This window comes from Protopterus annectens, chromosome 10.part0, assembly GCF_019279795.1.
Source record: "Protopterus annectens isolate FY-2018-M chromosome 10.part0, PAN1.0, whole genome shotgun sequence".
Classification (NCBI taxonomy): Eukaryota; Metazoa; Chordata; order Ceratodontiformes; family Protopteridae; genus Protopterus; species Protopterus annectens.
This window is the reverse complement of record NC_056744.1, coordinates 761,384,394-761,409,837: the sequence shown is the minus strand read 5'-3', so window position 1 is coordinate 761,409,837 and position 25,444 is coordinate 761,384,394. Positions and strand designations below refer to the sequence as shown.

The 25,444-nt window shown below is 37.9% G+C and overlaps 1 protein-coding gene across 2 annotated transcripts in view; it reads right to left on the bottom strand.

The window, feature by feature from the left end:
* Window positions 1-6,847: 6,847 nt before the first annotated feature.
* The window catches only part of PDE4B (phosphodiesterase 4B), a 2,058,783-nt gene continuing 2,040,186 nt past the window's right edge, over window positions 6,848-25,444 (bottom strand). For both annotated transcript variants that reach the window (XM_044085572.1, XM_044085573.1), the window contains 4 exons: window positions 22,798-22,952; window positions 22,501-22,623; window positions 20,992-21,174; window positions 6,848-7,312 (listed from right to left, as the gene is read on the bottom strand). In XM_044085572.1, coding sequence (XP_043941507.1) covers window positions 6,935-7,312; window positions 20,992-21,174; window positions 22,501-22,623; window positions 22,798-22,952 — 839 coding nt within the window. In that variant the 3' untranslated portion in view covers window positions 6,848-6,934. The remainder of the gene's footprint in view (window positions 7,313-20,991; window positions 21,175-22,500; window positions 22,624-22,797; window positions 22,953-25,444) is intronic.

The following is a 25,444-nucleotide window of genomic DNA, read 5'->3' as shown; positions in this document are numbered from 1 at the left end:
TTTGGCCTTATCTTTGAACTGCTTGGCTTAAGAAAGAGGAACAACAATTTCATCTCCACATTCTGCCTCAAGAGCCATATTATCAATAGCGTGGATCAAGGAAAAGCTTACTAGAACATTCATTATAGACTTGACCGAACCTTTTGAGCCACTGCAAAGTTTATTTCTTCTACAAGAAAGAACACATAAGATAGCAGCAATTATATGCTCTCAGTGGTTCCACAGTCATTACGATGAATCCTCCTTCAATGTTAAAATAAGGAACTCCCTATCCTGTCATCAGCATACTGAGGGCTTCTATGTGGCCCCTTGCTTTTTTTCTAAGTTGATTAACCTATTCAGGATCATAAGCATTAACATTTAAATATTATTTCCTTCTGATATCTTAGTCATCTAGATTTCAAATTGTTTCCAGTTCTGTACTGAGAAATACCTAATGGCAGTTGTCTCTTGGTTTACTTAAGATAAATTAAACATCAAATGGCAAGAAAACTAAAATATTCTTTTCATTATAGCTTGGCAGTTATCTCGACCCCCCCCCCCACACACACACACACCTAGACTGGTCTGGTATTGCTCCATAAGGGTGTACCTTACATACTTTGCAGGACTTTAAATATCTAGATTTCTATCTCAATCTACCATTTACATTCTTTCAAAATCTCAATTAAGTTACTGACAGGCTAGCAAACCTCTTGTCTGTCCACCTACTGTGAAGGTCAGGAGCATCAGTGCAAAAGGTATACTTTTATGAGTAGAATATGGCCTTCCACTTGGAACTATAGGATCCTTCATCAGCTGCATCAGACTCCAAACCCCACTGTACAGCTTCTGTAGATTATGAATAACTCACTAAGCTTTGAGAACTACTGCACCACATTTACCAAGGCAACATTTTAGCAGTCACATTAAAATCCATATTATAATAGATTTTATTGATATGTAGCACATTGAGTATATGCACCACTCCTCATTAGCCTCCTCCTTAAATTAAAACGTTCACATGATATCACTGATCATCAGTTGCAAACTGCTTCACTCTTTTCAAGATATTCGTTAGGTACTTCAGAAAAGCATTCTCTCGTTGAAAACGCAAACTATGGAATACAGTTCTGTTGAACTTTAGGCCCCTACTCTCTCTTCACTGATTTGCATCCCAACTAAATAATCACCTTCATGAACTTTAGTTAATATTTAGTCTCTGTGCCATATTAAATGTAGACCAAGAGGCATTCAGCTCAAAAATGGTTATTTAAATTTAGAGCATAGCATGGAGACTGAGTAGGTATAATGCTACAGATAATAAATGTTTATGTCTTGTCTATACATCTTTTGAAAATATGGTATCTGAAACGGAAGTCAAAGAAAACTAGTTACAATGAATGTAACATACTTAATGTATAGTAAGAAAGTATTTGTGGTGTGCTAGACAATAATGAATAAAGAAAATAAATTAATAAAATATAAAGATAATTATATATTGTTCTAGCTCAGTGTGGTGTTTCTGATTCATTTTCCAATAAATAAAACCAAATAAATAAAATAATTAAATAAATTAAGATATTTTACCCAGTTCTAGTTCATCCTGATATGATCTTTCCCTCTTCTCTTAAAACCTCAGTGCAGTGAAACATGATGTCAGTGAAACAAAGAAACCAGTCATGGCAGCAAATTATGTTCATGCTTTCATTTACTCTGTTCATATAAAAATCGCTTTATAATGTTTCTGAACACAATATACAATACTATACCATACATTGTGTGAAAGGTTTCAAAAACATTAAAATATCCACCTGGAACAATGCAGTGTTCAACAGACATACAAACCCATTTGTCATGCAAAATGTGTTAATCTGGTTTACAATTCGGTTACACATTGGACCAACCGCTTCAAACAAGTGTAACATTGTTAAACTGACAGTTGCAGAATGTCTGACATGATTGGTCAGAAAAAGTTTCACATCAGCACAGTAGTTACAAAAGATCACATTTTGAATAGAAACTCACATTGTACTGTAGATAAATTTAAGTAATATAGTAAATTATAGGCAGCATTCATAGAGGTTTAAAGGGAGCATTATGAAGGGTCTACATTGCATTTCTACATAATTTACCCATCTTGTGCAAAAAGACATAAAATATTTTTTTTTCAGAATGCCCTATTCCTAAAATTAAGATTACATATGCATTTAAGATGTACAGCCTACGTGAAAAGTAACATTCCAACCTCTACATATCATCTTTAATTCACTTAACTAAATATTGAAACCAATATATATATATCTATAGTTATTTTGGTGGATATTGTAAATGTGCTAATCCATGACTTTTAGTACTACTCATGGGTTCCGTATGTCTTCTTAAGCTACTGTTCAGGCTCATCTATATTATCTGGTAAAAAAGTTAAATGAAATAGGCAACTCTCATCCAGAGTCTTCTACAAATTTACCACCGCCACTTACAGGCAATGTTAACGTACAGTATATAAATTAATAACTTACAAAAACATTACAGTATATACAAACAGTAATAAATACACTGTTATAAACAGCAATGAACAACTCAGAATTCAGGCACAGTGCTGAATAAAAGATGCCCAACAAAAAACAAATTCTACAAAAAGCAAAATAAAAAAATATATACACAGAAAAGTACTATACAGAGTTCAGAATTCAACACTGGTGGTTGGTATATACTCTCTAACAAAGAAATATATGAAGCATAATGCCTCCTAATGACTACAAAACTGGATATTTACAGTGGGGGATTCTAGTGGTATTACAAAAGTAGAAAGGCAGACTTTAGAACACTGAGATGGTACAGATTTAAATGAATGGATTTATTTTGTGTTTTGGTTGGCTGGTTGCCACAGAGCAAACTACTAAATCTGCTTCTGGAGGAAAATTAGATACTTGAAATTAGCAATTTGATTAGGAACATTTAAAAATACTGAAACATCTTGCTCACAGAGACAGAAAAGTTTAGAAATGTTAAAAAATGCAGTACACATTTTTTAGAATTATTGTAGCTAGCTTATTTCTACGGTAAGCTATGAAGTGTCAGTATATGATTCTGGTTAACTGTTATTGTATTTTTTTTCACTATATAAAACTTGTGTAGTTCTAAAACTGGCTGTGTTTCTCACCTCACAGAGGTTTGGGCATTAGTGCTATGTGACCTTTCTGTAACAATTAAAAAAAAGGTGATATTGCATAAACATTTTGAAACAGTACCAATAAATGGCACAATTGCTATTATGTTGAAATAGCCCTAGTCTTTCATAAACTACGCATTGTAAAAACATACATTCTTACAATGCACAGTTTTAAAACAATCAGCAACATTTACTTAACTGCACATTATAAAATATTTTGCCTAAAACAGCCATGTCAAAGCATCTACTTATAGTTTGCAAGACTGGCAAACTTATATAAACGTGGCACAGTTTGTGAGATATGTTTTGCATTAATTGTCAAATTTCCCTTGGTACCACCTAGACTACCAAGTTCCCAAATGGCAATATGTTTGATTTTATTTTCCTCTCATACATGATATATTTTAAAGCACTTGGTTATAAGAAGATATTTCTATTGATAGTGCAAGAGGCAGAGTCAATTCTAGACATTTAGTGATTAATGTGCACACTCATTCATGACCAAAAGTGCAGCAGAAAATTTGGTTGTTTTAGGACCTAAGGCATCAGACCCAGAAAGGATTGAGGCAGTGCTTTTCTGTTACAAAATGTGCCATAGCATTCTGGTTTCTATTAATTCAGTGATTAGAAATAAACAAAAGGTGCATGGTTTATATAATGACTGGCACATGCAGTGGTTTTCTGATCCTCCCTCAAAAATATAATGCAGCATTAGTTCCACAAATGAGTCCATGATCTTTGTTTAGAGCCTGAGCTCAAAGATTGCTGGGTACTAATGAAACTATATGTGGTGGCTATCTCATTAAAGCATTTAAAGTGTACAGTTCAGAATTATTTATAGAGTAAGAACAAAAAAATTTGCATTTTAAGTGGAATTCTGAGCATGGCATAATGGTAGACTATCGGTATATCAAGGACATGTCACACATTGCTATTTAGGGCACCATATTTTGTATGTGAAATCAAAAAAATAATAAGGAACAAATAAATAATCACAATTCAGACAAAGGAAGATGCAATAGACTAAATATCTCAATTTTCCAGATAAGGAACACACAAAGGAAAGAAACTGAAGAACACAGTGGCCATGTTAGTAAATAGGATAAATTTAAAATGAATCAAGCGCACTATGATCTGAAACAGTGATGCTAATACCTTGTATATTTTCATTAAGAACAGTTATAGTTTGTTGTTTTATGGATGTTAATGTGGTACATTATTTGCTTGCAGGTCAAAAATGTGGATTTTTTTTATTATTGAGAAAAAATACAGATATTATTTACTACTGTAAATTTCAGAGAAGATAAACATGAATGTATTTTGGTATTTATAATATAAATGGAAGAAAGGAAAGAATAATATTTCAGTACATCATTTACTGGAGTCAGAAGGACTGCAACTATAGTAAATCAAATCCACTTCTAACCTGAATTGCAAAAATTATTCCATAACTAAATGTAATACATATGGGTCTACTACAGAGGATCACATATTAGTAGCTGACAACAAGTTTGTTTGCTTCCACTTTCTCAAAAAGCAAGTGATTGAGCTCTCACTAGCCTGATCTCCAATTTCTACATTTTCCTGCCAAAACCCTCTCCTGCAATACTGTTAAGACCTACCAGAATCCAAACTCCAACCCTAAAACTCCCACCCAGTTTGTAGCCTGAATCCTCAATTCTTCATCCTAAAACCCCACTCCCCCTTTATATATATATATATATATATATATATATATATATATATATATATATATATGTATGTATCTGTCATATAACTGGTATCTAGCAGATGCTATAAGGCTGAGTCAAAGCTAGGATATTTGTTGCCAAAGTCACTATATTTCTGTTGCAATTCCTTAGTAACCCAGCCTCTCAACATGCACTGAACTCATTTGTCTTGCCAGTCAGTTAAAAGTAGAAATTCACTGAAAATAATTTAATACAATTCCATATGAATTTAGTGCAAATGCTTTTAGACACATAAAGGAAAGAAGAGACCCATTTTGTTTCGAAATGTAGCAGTCTGTTTCCATTTAGGAGGGAAAAGTCAAATTCTAAGCTGTAAACTTGAACTGTTAAACAGCTAGCAATTAAGGATACTTTGAAATAAAGGGGCGAGATCTCACACAGATGTTCGCATTCATGCACAGACACACATGAGTGCTAAATAAAATCTGAAATAAAAAAAAAATGCACATATTATATATATATATATATATATATATATATATATATATATATATATATATATATATATATATATAGTTTACTATCAAAATATAGAATGAAGGTTCGGTGAACATGGGAATGTTAAAAGTCATTAGGCTGCCTCCCATATTGCCAACCTTCACAACTGTGAGTGTTCAGTACAGTGAATGCCACTGTGCATTCACACATATGTAGTCAATGATTTTAATAAAAATTGTGGTACAGTGGGGATTGGGAAATTACCCTTTTCCCCACTGTAGTGCGACCTCGGAAGTGGAATATATAATTTGCAGAGGGTGTGGGGGGAGGTTACGTGACATGATTTGCAGTACTGAACTGCAAAAAGAATGTTGAAAGTGCAAATGTGATCTTTTTGCTACATGGACTTTGACATTTTGAACTCATTAGTATACAGGAAGTGGTTTTGTGAATTCGATATTACAAACGTTTTTTGTTGTGTCATTTGAACATGTGCTAGTAAACCTATATATATATACATATATATATATATATATATATATATATATATATATATATATATATATATCTCCATATATATTATGTGTGTGTGTGTGTGTGTGTGTGTGTGTGTGTGTGTGTGTGTGTGTGTGTGCGTGTGTAAAAATGAGAAAAGGAAAAGGTGTTGTGGATTAGTGGATGATCTATAGATATATATATATATATATATATATATATATATATATATATATATATATATATATATATATATATATATATATGTGTTCTGCAGTTAATTGTGTATCTTAGTAAATTCATTTAGAATCTCAGCCTAAGGGGTAAATTCATTGCAAGGATGCTTAGAAACTGGTGTATTCTTAATTTTATAGCAAGATTTCAGACAGCATTCCAAGAAGTATATGCTTAATGAAAAGGAGAACACAGAAAGAATGACACATTATACATTATATGGGAAATAAGAGAACAACAAAAATAGTAATATTATTTGATAGGTATATGTAACTATAACAAATTAAGGGGTATTGCCCAAAGTGAAAAAATATGGAAGACTCGTTTCTCTTGCAATTTAGAACTGACTCAAATTTTTCAAACTTTTCTTTAGGAAAAAAATTGTTAAGAGAGTTATATTGAGCTGTATTTAATAAATAACAGAATTTCAAAAGACACTACTTTTTTCTAAAAAAAAAGGCACACATGTCCTCAGACAAAAATTACAGGACAACAAACATTTTCTGTACAAACAGCTCAAATGCAGTAGTTTTATATTGTTGAGATTACTGTACGTTTCCTGTATCTGCTAAAAAAAAATCTCTCAGTTTTGTGTCATCATTTTCGTACTAGTTCAATAAAAAACCCAGCCATCTTTATCTTGTCATATGTGTTCTGTGTACAAACAGAGCTTATAAACTAAGTCAGTCTAGCTGAATATTCCTGAGCACACCTTCACTTCACAAGTTTTGACCTTGACTCCAAGCCCAATCAGCAGGAAAGCACCTCTTATCAAAGTCAACCACAGGTCTAAGATCGGGAAGCCATCTTAGTCTCACCAATCAGCTTGTGCAGATAAGAACAATATAGGCATTAAAATCATTTATGTATCCACAGGAGACATGTCTTCTGTGTAAATTTCTATTTGTGTTTCCATATGCAGTTCTGGGTTTTCTGGTTCGAGTAAATACATCATCTTTGTTTCACTATTATAGTAGCTACTGTCCTCATTCAGACTTTGTTCGTCCTTCTCAGCTCCATCAGACTCCTCTTCTAGTGTCAGTTCAAACTGAAACTTTTCAGTGGGACCCACTGTATCTTTATCCTGCTCATCAAAGAGAGGGGATGGACTCTGAGGAATCATACTCTGGTACCAGTTTCTATTGTCTTCTAATGTGTCCAAAATATCCTGAGCATCAGGCTGGACAAGGTCAGCCCATGTTTCCCAAAGTGGATGTACAATGTAGTCAATGAATCCAACCTGCACAAAAACAAAGCAAAGATAGTCAGCAGCATGACCAAGGGTATTTGGATATTTGTCTTTAGTTGCACAGTGTTCCACTGATACTATCTGTTATGCTGTTAGCTGGATAAACAAATATTATTCTGAAGTACATTCTCTTCAGCATTAAGAATTATTAAGGGAAACAGTAAACTATTTTCATATCAGACTAATGTTTATTTTTCCATCATTATTTGATTTCTTAAAAGTAAATCATAACCATACAAGCAAGATTAAGAGAAGTAAATGAGAAACCTATGTCTATTATTCACTATATGAGGAAGTCTATTATGATTAGAGGAAGATTGCTGGGATCCAGTAGTCGACATTTCAGAACATCTAATTTAGCTGATTCACAGATACTGTGTTGTGTAGAACTCAAAGAAGACAGAAATTATGGTTTTCATATCTGGGCTCCTCTTTTCTTCCTGTCAGTGAGTATGAATGGCCTCAGAGAAGGTATATAGAGAGATCAGGGTAGGAAGAGTTGCCCCTATATTTGTGGATGCAGATGGGGCTTGGTCCCCTGCAAAGCAATATTTTGTGTGTGTGTGTGTGTGTGTGTGTGTGTGTGTGTGTGTGTGTGTGTGTGTGTGTGTGTGTGTGTGTGTGTGTGTTTTATGATAAATATAGTGTCACATACCTAGAAATGCAAACTTCTGGCAGTTTTGATGTTTTAATGACAGTGACTCACAAAACACAATTAATTATAGCAGCTTCTAAAATGAAAATGGAAAAACAATGGAAGGTAATGATTATCAAAGACTATACTTTAGGCAAAAGTGACTTTGATAGAAGGATGATATCTTACTATTGTGCGATATAGAGAAACATGATATAAACAAAAACTGCTGACTGGGAGTTAACTTTAACTAGGATATCCTTATAGAAGGGGCAGTAAACATAGATTTATTACAAAGAGATGTACCCTAATGTACAGGAGAAGGAATAAACCAAATCATTAGGCAGGAAGAAGAGATGGCTCAGTAGATCATACTAGAGAAAGGAAGTGAAATCAAAGTAAAATATGACTTACAGGCAGATCCCTTATTTGGGAACAAAGAACACAATTAATTTGCCAAGTTTATGCTTGGTATGGCAAACAAAGGCATGAGACTATTACTGATGGACATATGTGGTAAATCGATTACATTACATGAAGCCACATCTAAGAGCATGACTGACATTAATGTGTTATGAGGGTGCACATCTGACAGCTGACAATATGCAGTCATACTGTTAGTAACCTCAAATGGAGATGGAAAATAGTGTATGATTTATAAACTGAAAGATGTTTGGAATCACGTGAACATTGTTTTGATGACTCTATGATGCTTTTGTTCAAATTTTTTGTTCAAGCAAATGTGAAATTTGAACAAAAGTTTTCTGAGGTGAAGCAAAGCTCTTCACCCACACTACTGTACACTTCTCTCATAGACAGCTTCACCCCTTGCCTCTCTTTTATTTATATAATGAACTAGGAAGTTGATTCTTCTAGGGGAAATGTAAATTTCTTCTGCAATGACCATTTTATGATTTTGATAAGCTGTTTAGTGTTGCATAGGTGGTTACTGCACAAACTTTTGACTTTTCACTACACATTCAAGACAAACAAAAGTGAGCATTTAGGTTTTCTGGAGGGTAGACTCTGATAAAATGCTGGATTACTACAGACACACTTTAGTAAGTAGGCATGAATATGGTGTGGATGAAAACTGCCGATATTTCAATACTATTACTATAGATACAGCACAATATGATGTGAAACAAACTTACAGATCAAAGAGGAGGGTGTGCTGGGGTCCACAGATCAGATGATATTTAATGCCAAAACATAACATTTAAGAAGTACAAGGAAACAAATATGAAGATGGACAGAGAAATACATGAAATGTAGCAGAAGAAAGGAAGAAATGTAGCCCGAATAATAAAGGTCCCAGAAAGATAGCATCTTCATTTTAGTCAAGCAGTGAAAGAAACCCTTTAATACATCAAGGAGAAAAGAGAGACAAGAAGACGACTGGATCAAGAGTATTGGAGGGCTTGAATACTGTCATTGCTGTGCTCCAACACTGCTGGCACCATACTAACAATGCTGGAGTGTGCTGTATTGCAGGGCTTGAATACTGTCACTGCTGTGTTCCAATATTGCTGGCACTGTACTATTAACAATGCTGCAGTGTGCTGTATCAGAGGACTTGAATACTGTCACTGCTGTGCTCCAACACTGCTGGCACCGTACTGTTAACAATGCTGGAGTGTGCTGTATCGCAGGGCTTGAATACTGTCATTGCTGTGCTCCAACACTGCTGGCACCATACTGCTAACAATGCTGGAGTGTGCTGTATTGCAGGGCTTGAATACTGTCACTGCTCTGCTCCAACACTGCTGGCACTGTACTGTTAATGCTGGAGTGTGCCGTATTGGAGGGCTTCAATATTGTCACTACTGTGCTCTAACACTGCTGGCACTGTACTGTTAACAATTCTAGAGTGTGCTTGAAGACATTCTAAAATGAGACTTATAAAAGACCAGACTCTGTCCCCACCCTACAGCTGATATATCCTGTCATCCTTTTTGAGCTACAGTGACAAATACTTAGTCAAGCCAAAACTGCAGAGAATCTGCTAGTTCTCATAGCAAATTCATTATCGCCTTTAATCTGTTTCATAGTTTCATAGTTTCATAGTTTAGTACTAGGCTATCTGCCCTGGGGCATTTATAAGCCTAGCCATAGTGATGTGGCTTTCGCCACCCCATGTAATGGTACAAAAGTGTACAGAGTAGATTTAGAATACTGTGCCTCTGTCTAGTAGTGACACAGTGAAGACCCCCTTACATAATAGAATTAGTTTACTGTGCCTCTGTCTAGTAGTGACACAGAGATGACCCCTGGGGTAAACCTACGATCTCCCATCCACTCGTCAAGATTTCTCTTGAAGAGAGTCAGTGAGGGGCTCTGCCTAACATGAACTGGGATTCTGTTCCAGAGTATGGGAAGCCTCTGAGTTATGAATCTGTCCCTCCAGCACGTCCTATTCATATTTGTGCTGAGGTTTAAATCTTTAGCTCTCGTGGTTCTGATGGATTTGGATTTTTTGAGGTGGAGCATGTCCATCAATTCCTGATTGGACATGGCCTTGTACGTCAGGCACAGATCACCTCTGAGCAGGCGGTATGCTACTAAATAGAGCTGGAGTTTCTTTAGTCTGGCAGCATATGACATATGTTGGAGACCCTTGATCCTCTTGGTGAGGTACTTTTGGGGTCTCTCTAGTTGTTGCAAGTGCCGGGTGAGGTACATACCAAATGGGGCATTGTACTAAATCATGGGCCTGATAAGGGTGGAGTATAGGGGTACAATGACCTCCTTTGATCTGGATGTGAATCCCTTCATGATAAGGTGGGCAAGGTAGAAAGTCTTTATAACCACTTTGGCAACGTGGGTGTCAAATGAGAGGTCACTATCGACTTGGGTCCCCAGGTCTCTGATTACTTTTTCCATACTCAGTGGGTTACTGTCTATGTGATAATTTGTGGGTACTTTGTTTTTCCCAAAGGGGGTGACTATACATTTTTTGGCATTTAGTTTAAGGCCATGACTCCGGCACCAGTTGTCCATTTCAGTGAGGCCTTTCTGTAGGATGTATGTGTCAGCTGGTGTATCGACTATGGCGCCTAGTTTGCAGTCATCTGCGAACTTTGTCAGCCACAACCATCCCATGTTTGCCTTCACATCTGAGAATTAAATGCCGAACAAGAGGGGTCCCAGGACAGAGCCCTGTGGGACACCACTTGTGTCTGGCTTTGAGTCTGACATGGCTCCAGTGATTTTGACTTTATGGGTTCTGTCCTTTAGCCAGTTTGCCACCCATCTTGTGACATATGGATTTACATTTAAGCTGTTGAGCTTGTCTATGATGCCAGAGTGGGGTATTGTGTCGAAAGCTTTAGCCAAGTCCAGGTAGGCTGTATGGACTGCTTTGCCCTCGTCAATGGCTCTAGTGACTGTTTCGAAAAAGTCAACCAGGTTCAAAAGGCAGGATCTGCCCTTTACAAAGCCAAAGTGGGTGGGATCAAGTGTCTGTAAGTCCCCAATATCTCTGTTTATGAGTTCCATAATGATTCTTTCCATAGCTTTGAAGACCAAGCTGGTTAAGCTTATGGGGCGGTAGTTACCAGGGTCTGTAGAGGTGCCTCCTTTGTGGAGTGGGACTACAGTTGCTGTACGCCAATGTTCAGGTACATATCCTTTAGTAAGGCTAAGGTTAAATAGCATTTTTATGTGCGGGTTTAGCTCCTCTTGGAGTTCACGTTGCACGCAACCCGGGATACCATCAGGTCCCATTGATGCTGTGTTTTTAGCTTTGCTGAGGGCGGTTCTCACCTGGACATCTGAGATGACAGGGAGGTTACATTCAGCTGGGATAAGTATTTCTTCTTTTGTGGGTGAGGGAGGGGAGAAATTTGCACTGAACCTATCTGGCAGAATGTTGGCAATATCTGTGGGTTCAGTGTATTTTTTGTCATTGTGAACTAACTCTGAATATATCTGAGGGTTTCCGCCCAGGTTTCTAACATAGCTGAAGAAGGCCTTGTGGTTATCTTTAGTGTCCATAGCGATTTTTCTCTCAAAGTTGGCCTTGGATGTTTTTATGAGACGACATAGCTTTCTACTAGTGCTGATTTTGCTCTGTCGTGCAGTAGCTTCCTTCTTTTGTTATACAATTTGTTTAGCGCTGGGGTCCACCAGACAGGACGCCTGCCCTTGGTGGAGAGGGTCTTGGTTTTATTTGGGATTGCATGATCCATGCATTCTCAGAGATGTCCGTAGAAAGCATTTGTGAAGGATTCTGCATTGCGGGATGTGGTTTCCACTGGCCCAGTGGGCTTAAAGGATACCATTTCAGTTTTAAGAAGTGTAAAGTCGGCTTTTGAGAAGTTTTTCACTGTAGTCTTTTGTGTTGGGGGTGGAGGTGGGATATGTATATCCAGGGTGATTAGTTTGTGGTCAGATCTCACTAGTGAGGGGTATACTTCCGGTGTGGAGCACTTTGTCCCCATGTTTGTGATGATCAGGTCTAGTATATTATCTCCCCTTGTGGGAGAGGTGACTAGCCGTTCCATTGCATTTGAATTTATGAATTCCAGGAACCTTTGGGCTAGGGTGTTTGGGCTAGAATAATGCACCCAGTCTATGTTAGGGTAGTTGAAGTCTCCCAATATGATGGTGTTTGGTGAGACATTCATATCCTCCAATGTCTTTAGGAAGGCTGAGTGGGGTTCCTGAGATTGGGAAGGTGGTCTGTAACATGCTACCAGTTGTATAGCAGTTTTGCCTATGGTTAGTTGCACCTGGATGGTCTCTGATGCTTCATGTGTTGCCACTAACCTGGAGGTGCGGGTGTCCTTGATGAATATGGACACTCCCCCTCCCTTTTTGGTTTGGCCTGAGTTTTGGGGCCGAAAAGCATGATACGAGGTATAGCCTGGTAGCGCTGGGGTGCTCTCAGGAGCCTTGAACCAGGTTTCAGTTACTGCACAGACATTGATGTTCTCCATACTGAGGAGTGCTTCGAGAGCCTGCATCTTGAGATTTAGACTTCTGGCGTTGAGCAGCATTACCCTTAATTTCTTTCCATTTTTGTTTTCTAAGGAGGTGGGTTTGTCTTTTGAGCCTTGCCTAAAAAAGGCACTATGGGGGAGGCAAGAGTCTTAGCCAATATCCGGAAGCCCAGTGGTGACAGATGCAAGCCGTCCCTTGCGAAGCAGCGTGGCTTGTCCAGCATGTCATCCCAAGCAGACAGACATTGGATCCCCCTAGAATGACACCGGTATTTGAGCCAATTATTAAAGCTGATCATCTTGTCTTTGTATTGTGGCATCATTCTTGGTGAGGGCAAGATGCTGCTCAGGGTCAGGGTCATACCAGCCTGGGCTACATAATCAGAGAGCTCCTCTATGTCTCTTTTCATGTAGTCCAGGGAGGTACGTCTCAGGTCATTCACGCCGGCATGGACAATGACGGAGTCATATTTGTACTTGCTTTGGAGTGACCTGAGTGCGTGTGTTATGTGGTGGATCCTAGCTCCCGATAGGCAGCTCACTGTTACCCTCTCCTTGTTCAGCCTGTTAAACGGAACGTCAGTGTGTCTGACTATAGAGTCACCTATTACTAGTGTATCAGGCATGGTGTTTGGCCTTAGGGGCTGTGATTGTTTGACACACTCATTTATTGAAGTATGTGTTGCATGTGTTAGGTTTTGAAGTGGTGGATTTTTGGGTGTCTGCTTTGGGAGCCTCTGTTGTTTTGGTAAGTTTTTTGTTAGAGCCTCCGAGTATGTCTTTGTGTTATTATGTGTTTGGTTTGCAGTTGTGGTAGGTCTATGTGGGACTGGGTTTGTTGTGTGTGTGGATACCTTCTCCTCCTGTCTGGTCTTGCCAGTCCTGAGTTGAGAGAGTTCAGCCTCCAGTTTGGCTATATAGTTGCATCTCTCACATGTATTTGTGTTTGTTGGGAGGAGGAGAGGGTTGTCTGTGTACATGAGACAATTGTAGCATTGTCTCAAAATTCCAAGATTAACCAGCTGAACCGGAGAGGATGCTAGTAATCTACCACTCGACATGCTGGAATATTATAAGAGAGTGCTGTTACTTTAAGGGAAGTGGGTACTCACAGGGAAGGTAGGTGGATGTAGTGCTTACTTTAGTTAGTGAGTGCTTACTTAGAAGAGAGATTTTGAGAACAAGTGCTAGGCTTATAATAAAGCGATTAGACTGATTATTATAAGAGTAGAGCTTTCTTAAGGGAAAATTTGAAGAGCACACTTGGCGGAGCCAGAAAAAGTTTAACCTTGTTTAACTGGCGCTGCACTATGCGCACAAATGCGCAAAACCGTGCAAATGCGGATTTTAAACAGGGAACTTCAAAAGAGCTAGAAATGGTCCAAAACAACCAATTACTACAAGCTCTTGTGCTGAGGCCACTCCTTCAGGGACAGATAGGCTGCTCAAGGCTCCCCACTCCCACTGGTCAGCAAAGAAACTTCCTTCTATCCAAGTAAGGCAATGGACAACACAGGAACTACACCACAGCCCAGAATACAGCAAAGCCAGTATACTGGTCTAAACTAGTCGAGGAGAGGCGGGAAAACAATGATATTTTTTTTTTTTTGTTTTTGAGATAGAAAGCACACAGAAATGCAGGAAACAGTAATAAATCAGTTACACAGGCTAGCACACTTTAATGTTATCTTCCATGTTTACCATCTGCCTTAAACTAAAGCTATTTGTTAAATAGTTTGTTTTGTGGTATTAGGAGTTAATTTCTCTTTTCTCTTCAGTTCATGTGTATGTGCATACAATTGGTGCTCAAACACTGTTGCAGCAAACTCCAGCAATGTTAACAGTGCCAGCAGTGTTGGAGCATTCAAGCACTCCAACACTCTTCAGTACATTATTTTCCTTTTTTATTTACTTCCTTTTTAATGCATCAGTAGGCAATGCTGCCATCTTTTCAAATGGGAAGCTACAGTTAAGTGTTAGCTTCTGCTGATTTCTCCCCAAAGCCTCCCATCCTTCTACCTCTAACTGTCCCTTTTGGGTGTTGGGTCACAGGTTAAAGCTAAGTAATAGCCAATAGCCTCATTTTTTCCTGAAGTAATAAATGTACTGTCAGATTCTGGCATAGACAACAGCTGGCAGTCACCAGTACCAAAAAGTTTGTGGTGAATATTTTCCCTGGGGAAATATACCCATCAACTATCCATGACTTTGCTTCACATTTTCTTGTGAGCTTTTGAAGAGCATTCTTCATTTTGAGTCTTAAAAATTCCACATTCTAGTCTCATAAGCATTAAAAAGGTTTGTCACACACTCATTGTTAAGACTTTCTTTCAATAAATGTTCTTTTTTGAAGTTGCTAGTAAATGGTTTACATTTTGTCCATTTGTGCACTTTATGAAAGGCAGTATTAATCATTTTGGAGATGGAATGTTGAGAAGTATTTGTATTTTGAATTGTTCCTTGTGAAAGTCTTGTTTTTTGTCTAATCATTGAGGATTGTAGTCAATAAATAATGGCAGACCATTACAGTTTCAGACTTTGTAACCTTTTAGAGCATGCATGGTAATGTTAAAAAAAAAAAAAAAAAAAAAAAAAAATATATATATATATATATATATATATTATTTATTTTTTATCAGTGTTAGATGAGGCGTACTCAGCAAAGATGCTACAACTGCCTGGTAGGGGTCTAGGCTATTTCTAGATGAAAGTAAGTTACTGCCTTAGCATTTGTTTCAGTTAACAATCTGGCTTTGCAGGACTAGTGTGTGTTTATGTGATAATCTTGATTTTCCTCATATTTTTAGTTTGTTCTTCTTAAATGTGTGTTTCTCTGGCAAATCATTGAGGATTACAGTCACCTAAAAATGACAGACATTTGATGTTCAGACCATATTCTTCAGAAAATGCATACTAATACAAAAACTATAATTCTAGCAACTTTTTTTAATTATGCAAGCAATATTTAAAAATCTATCCACGATTTTGGGCCTTTGTCCTTAATTATGCCTTGGCTATGTCCCTGATTCTTGTGCAAAGAAATTGAGAGGCAGAGGCACAGCTAGGGTGAGATGAAGGGGTCAGCCACCCTGAGTGCAAACTGTTAGGAGGAGCAATCAGCAGATTCTTATTGGTCTTTAGTATGTTACCTGCCACTACTGCAGTTGCTGTCAGAAATGAAGTGCTGTAGTGTTCTGTATGTGGAATAAACTATAGCAGCTGCTTACTGTGTAGCAAGCAGTTTGCAACAGTTTGAAAGGAGAAAAGTGCTTTTTCTGCTCCTCAAGTCCAAGAAGAGGAGCCTATTTTAGTCTAGGACAGCCACCAGATAGTGTTGATGGCTAAGTGGCTATAAGTGTTGGGTGGGAATGTGCTGTCTATGGATGAATGTAATTTGTACCCTATTGAGATTTGCTCAATTTAAACAGCTTTTCTTTCAGGACTAATGTGCAATTCTGTGAAATAGGTATGAATGTGTAGGCTACTGTATGATTGAAAAAAATAAACAAGTATAATATTGTGTGTAAAGTTATCTATTTTAATGCAATCAGATATCTGAGGAGTACACAGTCGACAGTAGAGCTATAATTGTTTAATACCAGTCTATCTGTGGAAGAGAATGACTGACCTTATGACCATGATAAAATTAAACAGTCATTATTCTGGTTTTGAAAGACTAGTGTACATTTGTGTAAAGCAATTTGTAATGTTTTACTATGGCTTTTTATCACAGTCAGACATTTGAGGTACAGTTGATGGGTTTGGGCATTGGTGGCTTATAATGACAGAAGTTAAGCAGTCAGTAATGTGAATTCAACAGAATATGTGCACTTATGTGTGGTCAAAAAATGTGTGTCTGTGGGGGGGAGGCATAGTTTGAAAACTGCCCAGGGTCTAAGATGCACTTAAACTGCCACTGTCTTCAAGGCAAATTATTTTTTATATCATAAAATAATACAGTAAGATTATTATAATGCAAATCAAATATCATTTGGCAAGGGACCTGTTAAGAGTAGAACATATAAAAGTTTAAAAAAAAGTTAAGCCGAACTGTTATGCGAAACCGTGGGAATTCTGTTAAGGCTACAGTTTAATCTCAATGTAAAAAGTGTGCAACAATGTCTTTGCCAAAAGAAAGAAAGAAAAAGAATATTCAGCTACATGGGATGAGGAGCAGCAAAAATAAAAGTGGAAAGAGCCTCAGATCATGTGATGGCGAACAACAAGCAGTATGAGAAGTAGCAAATTAAGACAAGGAACGTCATCATTTTTATAAATATTAGGAAGGACAACATGAACAATACTAACTAGTAAAAAGGCCAATATTGTTATGTGATCATGAGGGAAGATGCAGTAATTCACAGGTCACCAAAAGTGTGTACTTCATGTACTGTACTATGCAAAAGATATATTAGTTGAATGACTTACTAAGTACTCATAAAGAGAATGGAGGCACAGTAGGTTAAAGACAGATAATATTTTAGTGCCACCAGGAAAAGAATGAGTATTAAATGTATATGCTGTGTTGTGGTGCAAGAGGATAAAATCCTATCTACAGCCCAGGTGACCTGAGTTTAATTATTGGTTCAGATGTCTGAGGTACAGCTGGGGAAGGATTGGCATGTCTATCCTAGAGAGAGGGTTCACACCTGGACGTACCTTGCATTAGGTCCCTGGTGGTGACTGAGGACATATAAATGGGGCATTGTCTTAAGTGCTGCAACAGAGAAAAGGCTGTATGCCACACATTCCACTGTACATTTGCCCATCAGAATTTCCAGGAATGTATGAGGTTAAAGGGGAGTAAAGGCTTCAGTACAAATAGCCACAGCAGCAATATGATGCTGAACAGGGATGCACTGGTCTCCTCGCCACCCCCATGCATGGGTCGGAGTAAGTCCAGGGTAAATAGGATAGTCTAATATACCTAGCTGATGCGTAGATGCCCTGGTGGCAGCTGATGATCAGCTGCAGGGGAGAAAGAAATATCTCCTAAAAAATCAAATGTCTGCCACTTTCAAAAAAGATATGAGACACATGAAAATAACGGTATGGCCAGAATCAGAGCTCAATGTCATTCCAGATGTCCTTTTCCAATAAGACTTTATTAAACAGTGACAAAATGTGTTTCAAAAAGCAAAAACAAAATAATCAAAAATGTGACAAGGTTGACAACAGGGTTGGGGTAATATATTTTTCCTATAGGAAAGGATCATGAATAAATGTAACAATATTACTCATGATGAAGGTGCATTTTACAAGTCAATAAGAAACAAGAAACTGTAGTGGTTGAACTATTAACATTGAAACCAAACAAAAATGGAGCCTTACATGACATATCTTAAGATTCTGAATGCAAACCTGAGAAAAGATTTATACATCTGCACACACTGTTTCACAAATCAAGACTTTATGGAGCTGTAATCGAGGACTGAAGTAAGGCAATGAATGTGCTTCCATTTCATGAACATTGTAACAACAGAAGGAGGCAAAAATGTAAGTTACTTTGCCCTATAGTAGCTGGAAAGTTGAACTGTTTTTTAAAGGACAACATTAGTTGATATATTATGGCCATCAGGGCAGAGGATTCAAAGTAAATAGGGTTTGCTGCAAGAAGTTGTTGATAAACAAATAAAAGCAATTTCACTTATATATTATGACACCATGGCTGCACAGCCTCAGAGAAAAATGAAAATCACACAAACAAGGGATTCATTGCTGGAGCCCACTTAGAAACAACACTGCTAGTGATTTTCTATGCAGACCAGCAACTAGGGGTTTAGCATCAGGGAGATGAACATAACTAGTTTGAATCTCATGAGTTTTACGCTCCTGACAGAAACCACTGCAACTACAAATAATACCGACTTCATGCTTTAATGTTTACCAGTATATCTTCTATCATTTTATCTCTCGAATCTTCTTTGACAAAGTTTTTTTCATTTTTCTTTTTAAATAGATGCTGATTTTACATTCTGCTGCTAAAACTACATTATTACATGGTGCTCTGGGCATCTCTGCATTGTTGTTTATCATGTGTACTTTTGCACCGGCTGTACTGTTTTTTACTTCTGTAATCTCGTGGGTTACATTTCACAAAAGGCAAGTATCTGTCTCATGTACTTGTCTGTACAAATTCAAATAACTGATTGAAAATGATGATACATATTAAACAAAGGACCAAAAATCTATTTGATACAAATCATTGAAGGTTGTGCGTCAGGGCTGGTAACTCGGCACGTAAAAATCAACTACCAATCATTAGCGGACCGGAGTTCCGCTGTGGCGACCCCTAACTAGGAAAAGCCAAAAGACACAAACAAACAAGTATAGGAATATAGACATCACACCACTTGGCATCGGAGAACTAGTGTAAGTATCTATCTTTTTGGTCAATAATTGTTAGAAAATGAAAGGTTCATTGACTAAAGAAGATAGTCTTCTACACCGATACCTTGGGAGACAACATGTAGGTTACATGCAGGTTTACTCAAAGCTTACAATCACAATTCAGATGAAAGCAATAGCGAGCAAAGGATGTAGATAGTGGTTAAGGCTGTGTACTTATGGCCTTTTTCAAGGAAACTGAGTATTTAGTATGTTGTCTAATGTTCCTCCCTATCTTCATTTAATACTGCAACAGAAACAAGCACTTTTGCTGTTATGTGATAATACCCAAGCTGAGAATAAATCTAGTTAGTTTACATGTGTGGTAAAGACAAGACAATAGTCATATAGAAAAATAAGCACAGATCTGATAACTACTGCAAAAATCCATCAGCATGAAACTACACTGCCTGCATTTTATCAATTCACTATCCAACAACTATTACGAAGCTTTAAACTTCAGAGTAGATTCCACTGAGAATTAATTTACTTATCAGAGACATCTAAAAGTGGCTGTAGTACTGAGGCACTTGTGAGTAATCAGTGTAACACCTCGTGCAGTTTACTGTATTTGAGAATGTGACTATTTTCTATAATTCAGTCTGGAAAAACAAATTATTCCTTAAAATGCAGAGAAATCTATTTCTCACTATCATAACTTGGATTATTTTTCCTAGATGCAATTGATTATATTAGTTTATGACAGTGGTTGTGTAGCCCTTCATATTTGGGGGGACTGAATTTTTTAATGCAGAGTATTAATGTTATGATCTGTTAAATAACTGTTTCCTGGGAAACAAGGTTTGATTCCTCAGTCTTCATTTGCCTGCTGTGCAACATTGAGAAGATCACTTAACCAGGTAGGGAAATTGGCCTAGACTCCTAAGTGGCCTCCTAGACTGCATGTCTAGTAACTACCTATGTCTCTAATGGACACAGCCAGCCTGTAAATGGTTCTCTCCCAGGCCCCAGCTTGTAAATGTTTCATCGCGTGTGTCTCTGCTTACACTTATAAAGGGTACAAGCACTTGTCAGAGCTTTGGCATGCATGGCTAGGATTAAAAAGGCCTTTGTGGTCATTAGGCTAGTACACACCTAGACATCTATGAAACTTGGTAAGTTTCAGTGATTTATACTAACAATACAGTTTTCCATTAACTATCAGTGGGACATTGTGAATTCAAAAGTAAATCTAGTAGATATATGCAAGCCTATTTCTTACTGTCAAGGAACTGGGCAGGGCAATAACTACACAGGAGATCATCCCATGGCATGATGCATTGCTTCTAATATGATAGGACCTGGTTGTCCATGATATTGGAGGAGTGGCTGGTACACAATAAACCAGACCTTTACTGGGTTCTGGGCATGCCTGTACAGATACCATGTGAAAGATAACTTCTTCATTTAGAGCTTTCTTTTTTATGGAGATGCACCAAAATACTTGGTCTCGGACCACTGATGTATATTACACAATGTAAGGTTAAGGCATATGTTCTCACAAATAGTTAGCTCAATATTTGATATCTCTTTCGGGAAAATCATTATGCATGCAAGAGAGTTCTTTACATGGCACTTATGGAAAAGAATGTCACATTTGTCAGGATACAGTCAAGTGCAGTGACACCTTTGGCAGGAATCTGCAATACATGTAATTGTGATCTCATAAATCTAATGACTATAGGAATTATGCTAGTAGCAATTACCTGTGATTTCTCTACAGAAGCTGTATGCTTGTCACACATTGGACTAATTTCCATTCCCCTCTCTCTTTCTTTATCTCCTTGGTGAAAAAATTCGTCCATAATTCTATCAGTCCACTGTCTGTATAACTCGAGAGACTTGGTGGGATTGCTGAGATCTGCACAATGCACCATGTTTCGCAATACCTGCAAAAGGAAACATCTGTTATGTTTCTTTAGGATAACAAAAAACAAGACAAAACACGTATTTCAAAATAACACAGGAAGATTTGTGCCACTAGATTTGATGTCTAAAAATCAACAAAAATGAGGATAATGTCATTTAAGCAGGACGTCCATTTCTGTTACTGATGACCAAGACTCAAAAACAATTTAGGGCTCCCAAATTCCACCTCCCTAAAAATATGTCATACATCTAGTGGGGCTAACCCGGTCCCATATTGGTAAATAAATACAAAAAATAAAAAGGGCAAATTGAAGGACATTAAAGAGTTGATAGCCAACAATGACAGATAAAGGACAAATGCCATGAGGGGGCAGAGAAAGAGATGCTACACACTGGGTCCTAGCAGAGAACAGAAAGGGTTCCCTATTGAAATGTTGACACTTGAAATGTTTACACTCAAAGTGTTGAGTGTCGACAAGCTAAAAAAAATCTGAAAACACAAGAGAAGAGCGAATTTAGAAAATCACTCTTTTCCTTTAAACTTCTTTTTTATGGAACAAGCCCCCCTGCATCACCCATGTGGGGGGAAGTCCCCCACATTCCCCAAACTTATATACACCAACTCTGATGTTGCCATACCTCAGAGAAAAGGGAATATTCTGATAAATGGCATCTCAGACTTGGAATGTGTAAGTCCGATCTTTCGGTCATTCAGTCTTTGTATTTCAGGACTCACTCTAGTGAGTTCTGACATTTCAAATAGTTACTAACAGAAACACATATGCATAACATTTAAAGACCATTTCTGAGACTGTAACATGCAGTTAGAACTTTTACATTAAATGGTCTTTCTAAAATGAATGTTTTATGTTTGAGTAGCATTTGGCCACATAAAAAAAGAAACATTTATTCTTGAGACTTTTGCATATTTATTTATTAATTAAATATCTATATTTATTAACTGGGTAGATGAGTTGGTCCAGATAACTTTTTCAGTTTTGACACAAGCCAAAAAGGCAGAGACATATAAAATTAACAGTAAGCATCTTGTAAAAATGCATAGAGTTCTATGTAATGTTACCTTTAATAGTTTTACACTAAGAGATTAACTATATGCAGCCAAACAAGATCAGCTTTAAAGCTAGGACACCATCAAAATAAATAAGTAGTTCTGGTACATGGATCAATTTGTTTTGGTCACCAGAATATATATGTTTGCCATGTTTAGTCAGTTTCTTTGTTCAATTTTCATGTGTTGTGTGGCTCTGAGTAAGATGGCTGAACCAGCATTCCAACAATATCAATGACTTTTTACTTTCGCATGAAAAGCTTCATGAAAAGCTTACCTGTATGCGATCAGTATAATTGTCTAGCAGCAGAACTCCTGAACTTGTGACCTTCTTTGTTTCTACCATTGTCTTTAAGTCAGCTAGTAGGCTCATGTGCTTTGACATGTCAGTTGCCAGTACCTTAAAAGAACAACCAATAAATAAATAAATAAGTAAATAAATAACAAAAATAAATAAATAAATATATATATATATATATATATATATATATATATATATATATATATATATTATCTAAGCTGAATTGAAAAATGCATTTCTTCTACTGGTTATTTTTCATGGTTAGGTTCTTACCATATCTATCACCATTTTCCTGAGAGACTGTCGTTGCTTTTTGGTGAGGTTTTGAAAGATATCACACTGTTCTTCCTGCAGTAGTTTAAATCCAACAGCAAGATGATGGTTTTCTAGTACTGATTCATCATTGTACATGAGTGCTAATTCTGAATCTGCAAAATATAATGTACACTCGTAATATTAAATAAGCATGTCACTGATATTAAAATTATTCCCAATTCACTTCAAAAGTTTATACAATTGCTAAAGATATCTGAATAAGTTGCATGTAAATGGATTACAGATTAATTCACTAGTGTTTATCTTAATAGTCATATAAATTAAAATGGAGAACATCAACATCTGTGCAGTGACAGAGACCTGGTTCAAGGCTCCAGAGAGCACCCCTGCATTACCAGGCTATAATTTATACCACACCTTTCGGCCACCTAACCTGAACTGAAACTCTACAGGCTGAGGCTTGTCCATATTCATTAAGGATATCCACACCTCCAGGCTAGTTACTCAGCATAATGCATCCGAGATTATTCAAGTGGAACTAACTCTGGGCAAAACTGCAATCCAAACTGTAGCTTGCTACAGATCCCCCACCATGCCCCAGGATTCCCACTCCTCATTTCTTGATACACTGGAAAATATTAGGGTGCAATCCAACACCCTAATAATGGACGATTTCAACTACCCCACCATTAACTGGGAAAACTCCTCTTGTACCAACTCTTTTGCTCAAAGTTTTCTGGAATTCATAAATTCCAATGCCTTGAATCAACTTATCCACACCCCCACCAGGGACAGCAATATCCTACAACTGGTCATTACCAACATGGGTGACCAGTGTTCCACACCAGAAGTCAATTCCTTGTTGGTCAGGTCCAACCACAAGCTAATTACCTTAGACATCCACATCCCGCCCCCACTCCTCATTAGGGACCACCATAAAAAACTTCTCCAAAGCCAACGTCACGCTTCTTAAGACAGAAGTGGCAAACTTCACGACACCCATGCAGATGGGCAATAGAAGTACGACTGTTGAATCCTACACAAATGCACTATATAAGCACTTTCACAAGTGCATGAATCATGATATCTCCAACAGAACCAAGATGCTATCCTCCAAAAAAGGAAGCCAATCTGGTGGTCCCCTGCCATAAACAAACTCTACAACAAAAGAAAGAAACTGTTGCAAAAAAGAGTAAAATCCCATGATTGGAGGAACTCCCTGGTCAGCCTCAGTATGAAGCTGAGATCCCTCATAAATTCCTCCAAAGCTAGTCACGAAAACAAAATCACCACTGATTCTAAAGACAACCACAAAGCATTCTATAGCTATGTCAGGAATCTCAATGGCAACACTCAGATCTGCTCTGAGTTACAGCACAATAGCACTAAATATACAGAACCAACTGATATTGCCAACATCCTGGCAGATAGGTTCAGTGCTAACTTTACCCCCCTCTCACCCCCTATAGGGCCCATCTCTATACTGAAAGAATGCAAAGTTCCTGTAATCACGGCTGCACACTCTCCAAAGCCAAGAACATAGCATCCATGGGACCTGACAACATCCCTGGCTGCATTCTACATGAATTGCAGAACGAATTGGCACCACACCTAAGTATCATGCTCAGTCTTAGCCTCACCTCAGGCTTTGAGCCCACTGAATGGTGCACAGTGACGGTTATCCCACTCTACAAAGGGGGTGCCACCACGGACCCCAGGAACTACCGGCCCATTAGCCTAACAAGCCTGGTCTGCAAGGCCATGGAACATATCATCATGGAACTTATAAACAAAGACATTGGTAATCTCCAAACTCTGGAACCACCCAGTTTGGGTTTGTAAAAGGCAGATAATGTCTCCTAAACTTGATAGACTTATTTGAAGCAGTCACCAAAGCCATAGACAAGGGTAAGGTGGTTCACACAGCCTATCTAGATCTCGCCAAGGCTTTCAATACCATCCCCCACTCTGGAATTATAGATAAACTCACTAAACTAGGTATAAATCCCTATGTCACAAGATGGGTTGCCTACTGGTTCACTGACAGAAGCCACACACTGTGAAAGTAGCAGACTCCAAATCCGACTTCAGACCAGTGACAAGTGGAGTACCACAGGGTTCAGTCCTGTGTCCTCTCCTGTTTGGTATCTACTTCTCTGAAGTACAGGCTTACACAAAAGGTCTTTGGCTAACAAAGTTTGCAGATGACTGCAAACTAGGAGCCATAATCAAAACTCCTAACGATCTGGACATCCTACAAAAGGGCCTCGCTGAGACAGATGCCTGGTGTCAAAGCCATGGCCTCAAGCTCAATGCCAAAAAGTGCATTGTCAGCCCCTTTGGCAAAAACTCTGTACCCATGAACTACCACATAGGCGGTAGTCTACTTAACATCGAATGTGTGATAAGAGACCTTGGGACACAGGTGGACAGTAGTCTCTCCTTTGATAATCACATCACCACAGTAGTCAGGAAATCCTTCTGTGTGGCACACCTCATCACAAAAGGTTTCTCATCCAGGAAAAAAGAGGTCATTGTTCCGCTCTACTTGTCACTTATTAGACCCATTATAGACTACAATGCCCCTTTTGGTATGTACCTCACAGGACATCTACAACAACTGGAAAGGCCGCAGAAATACCTC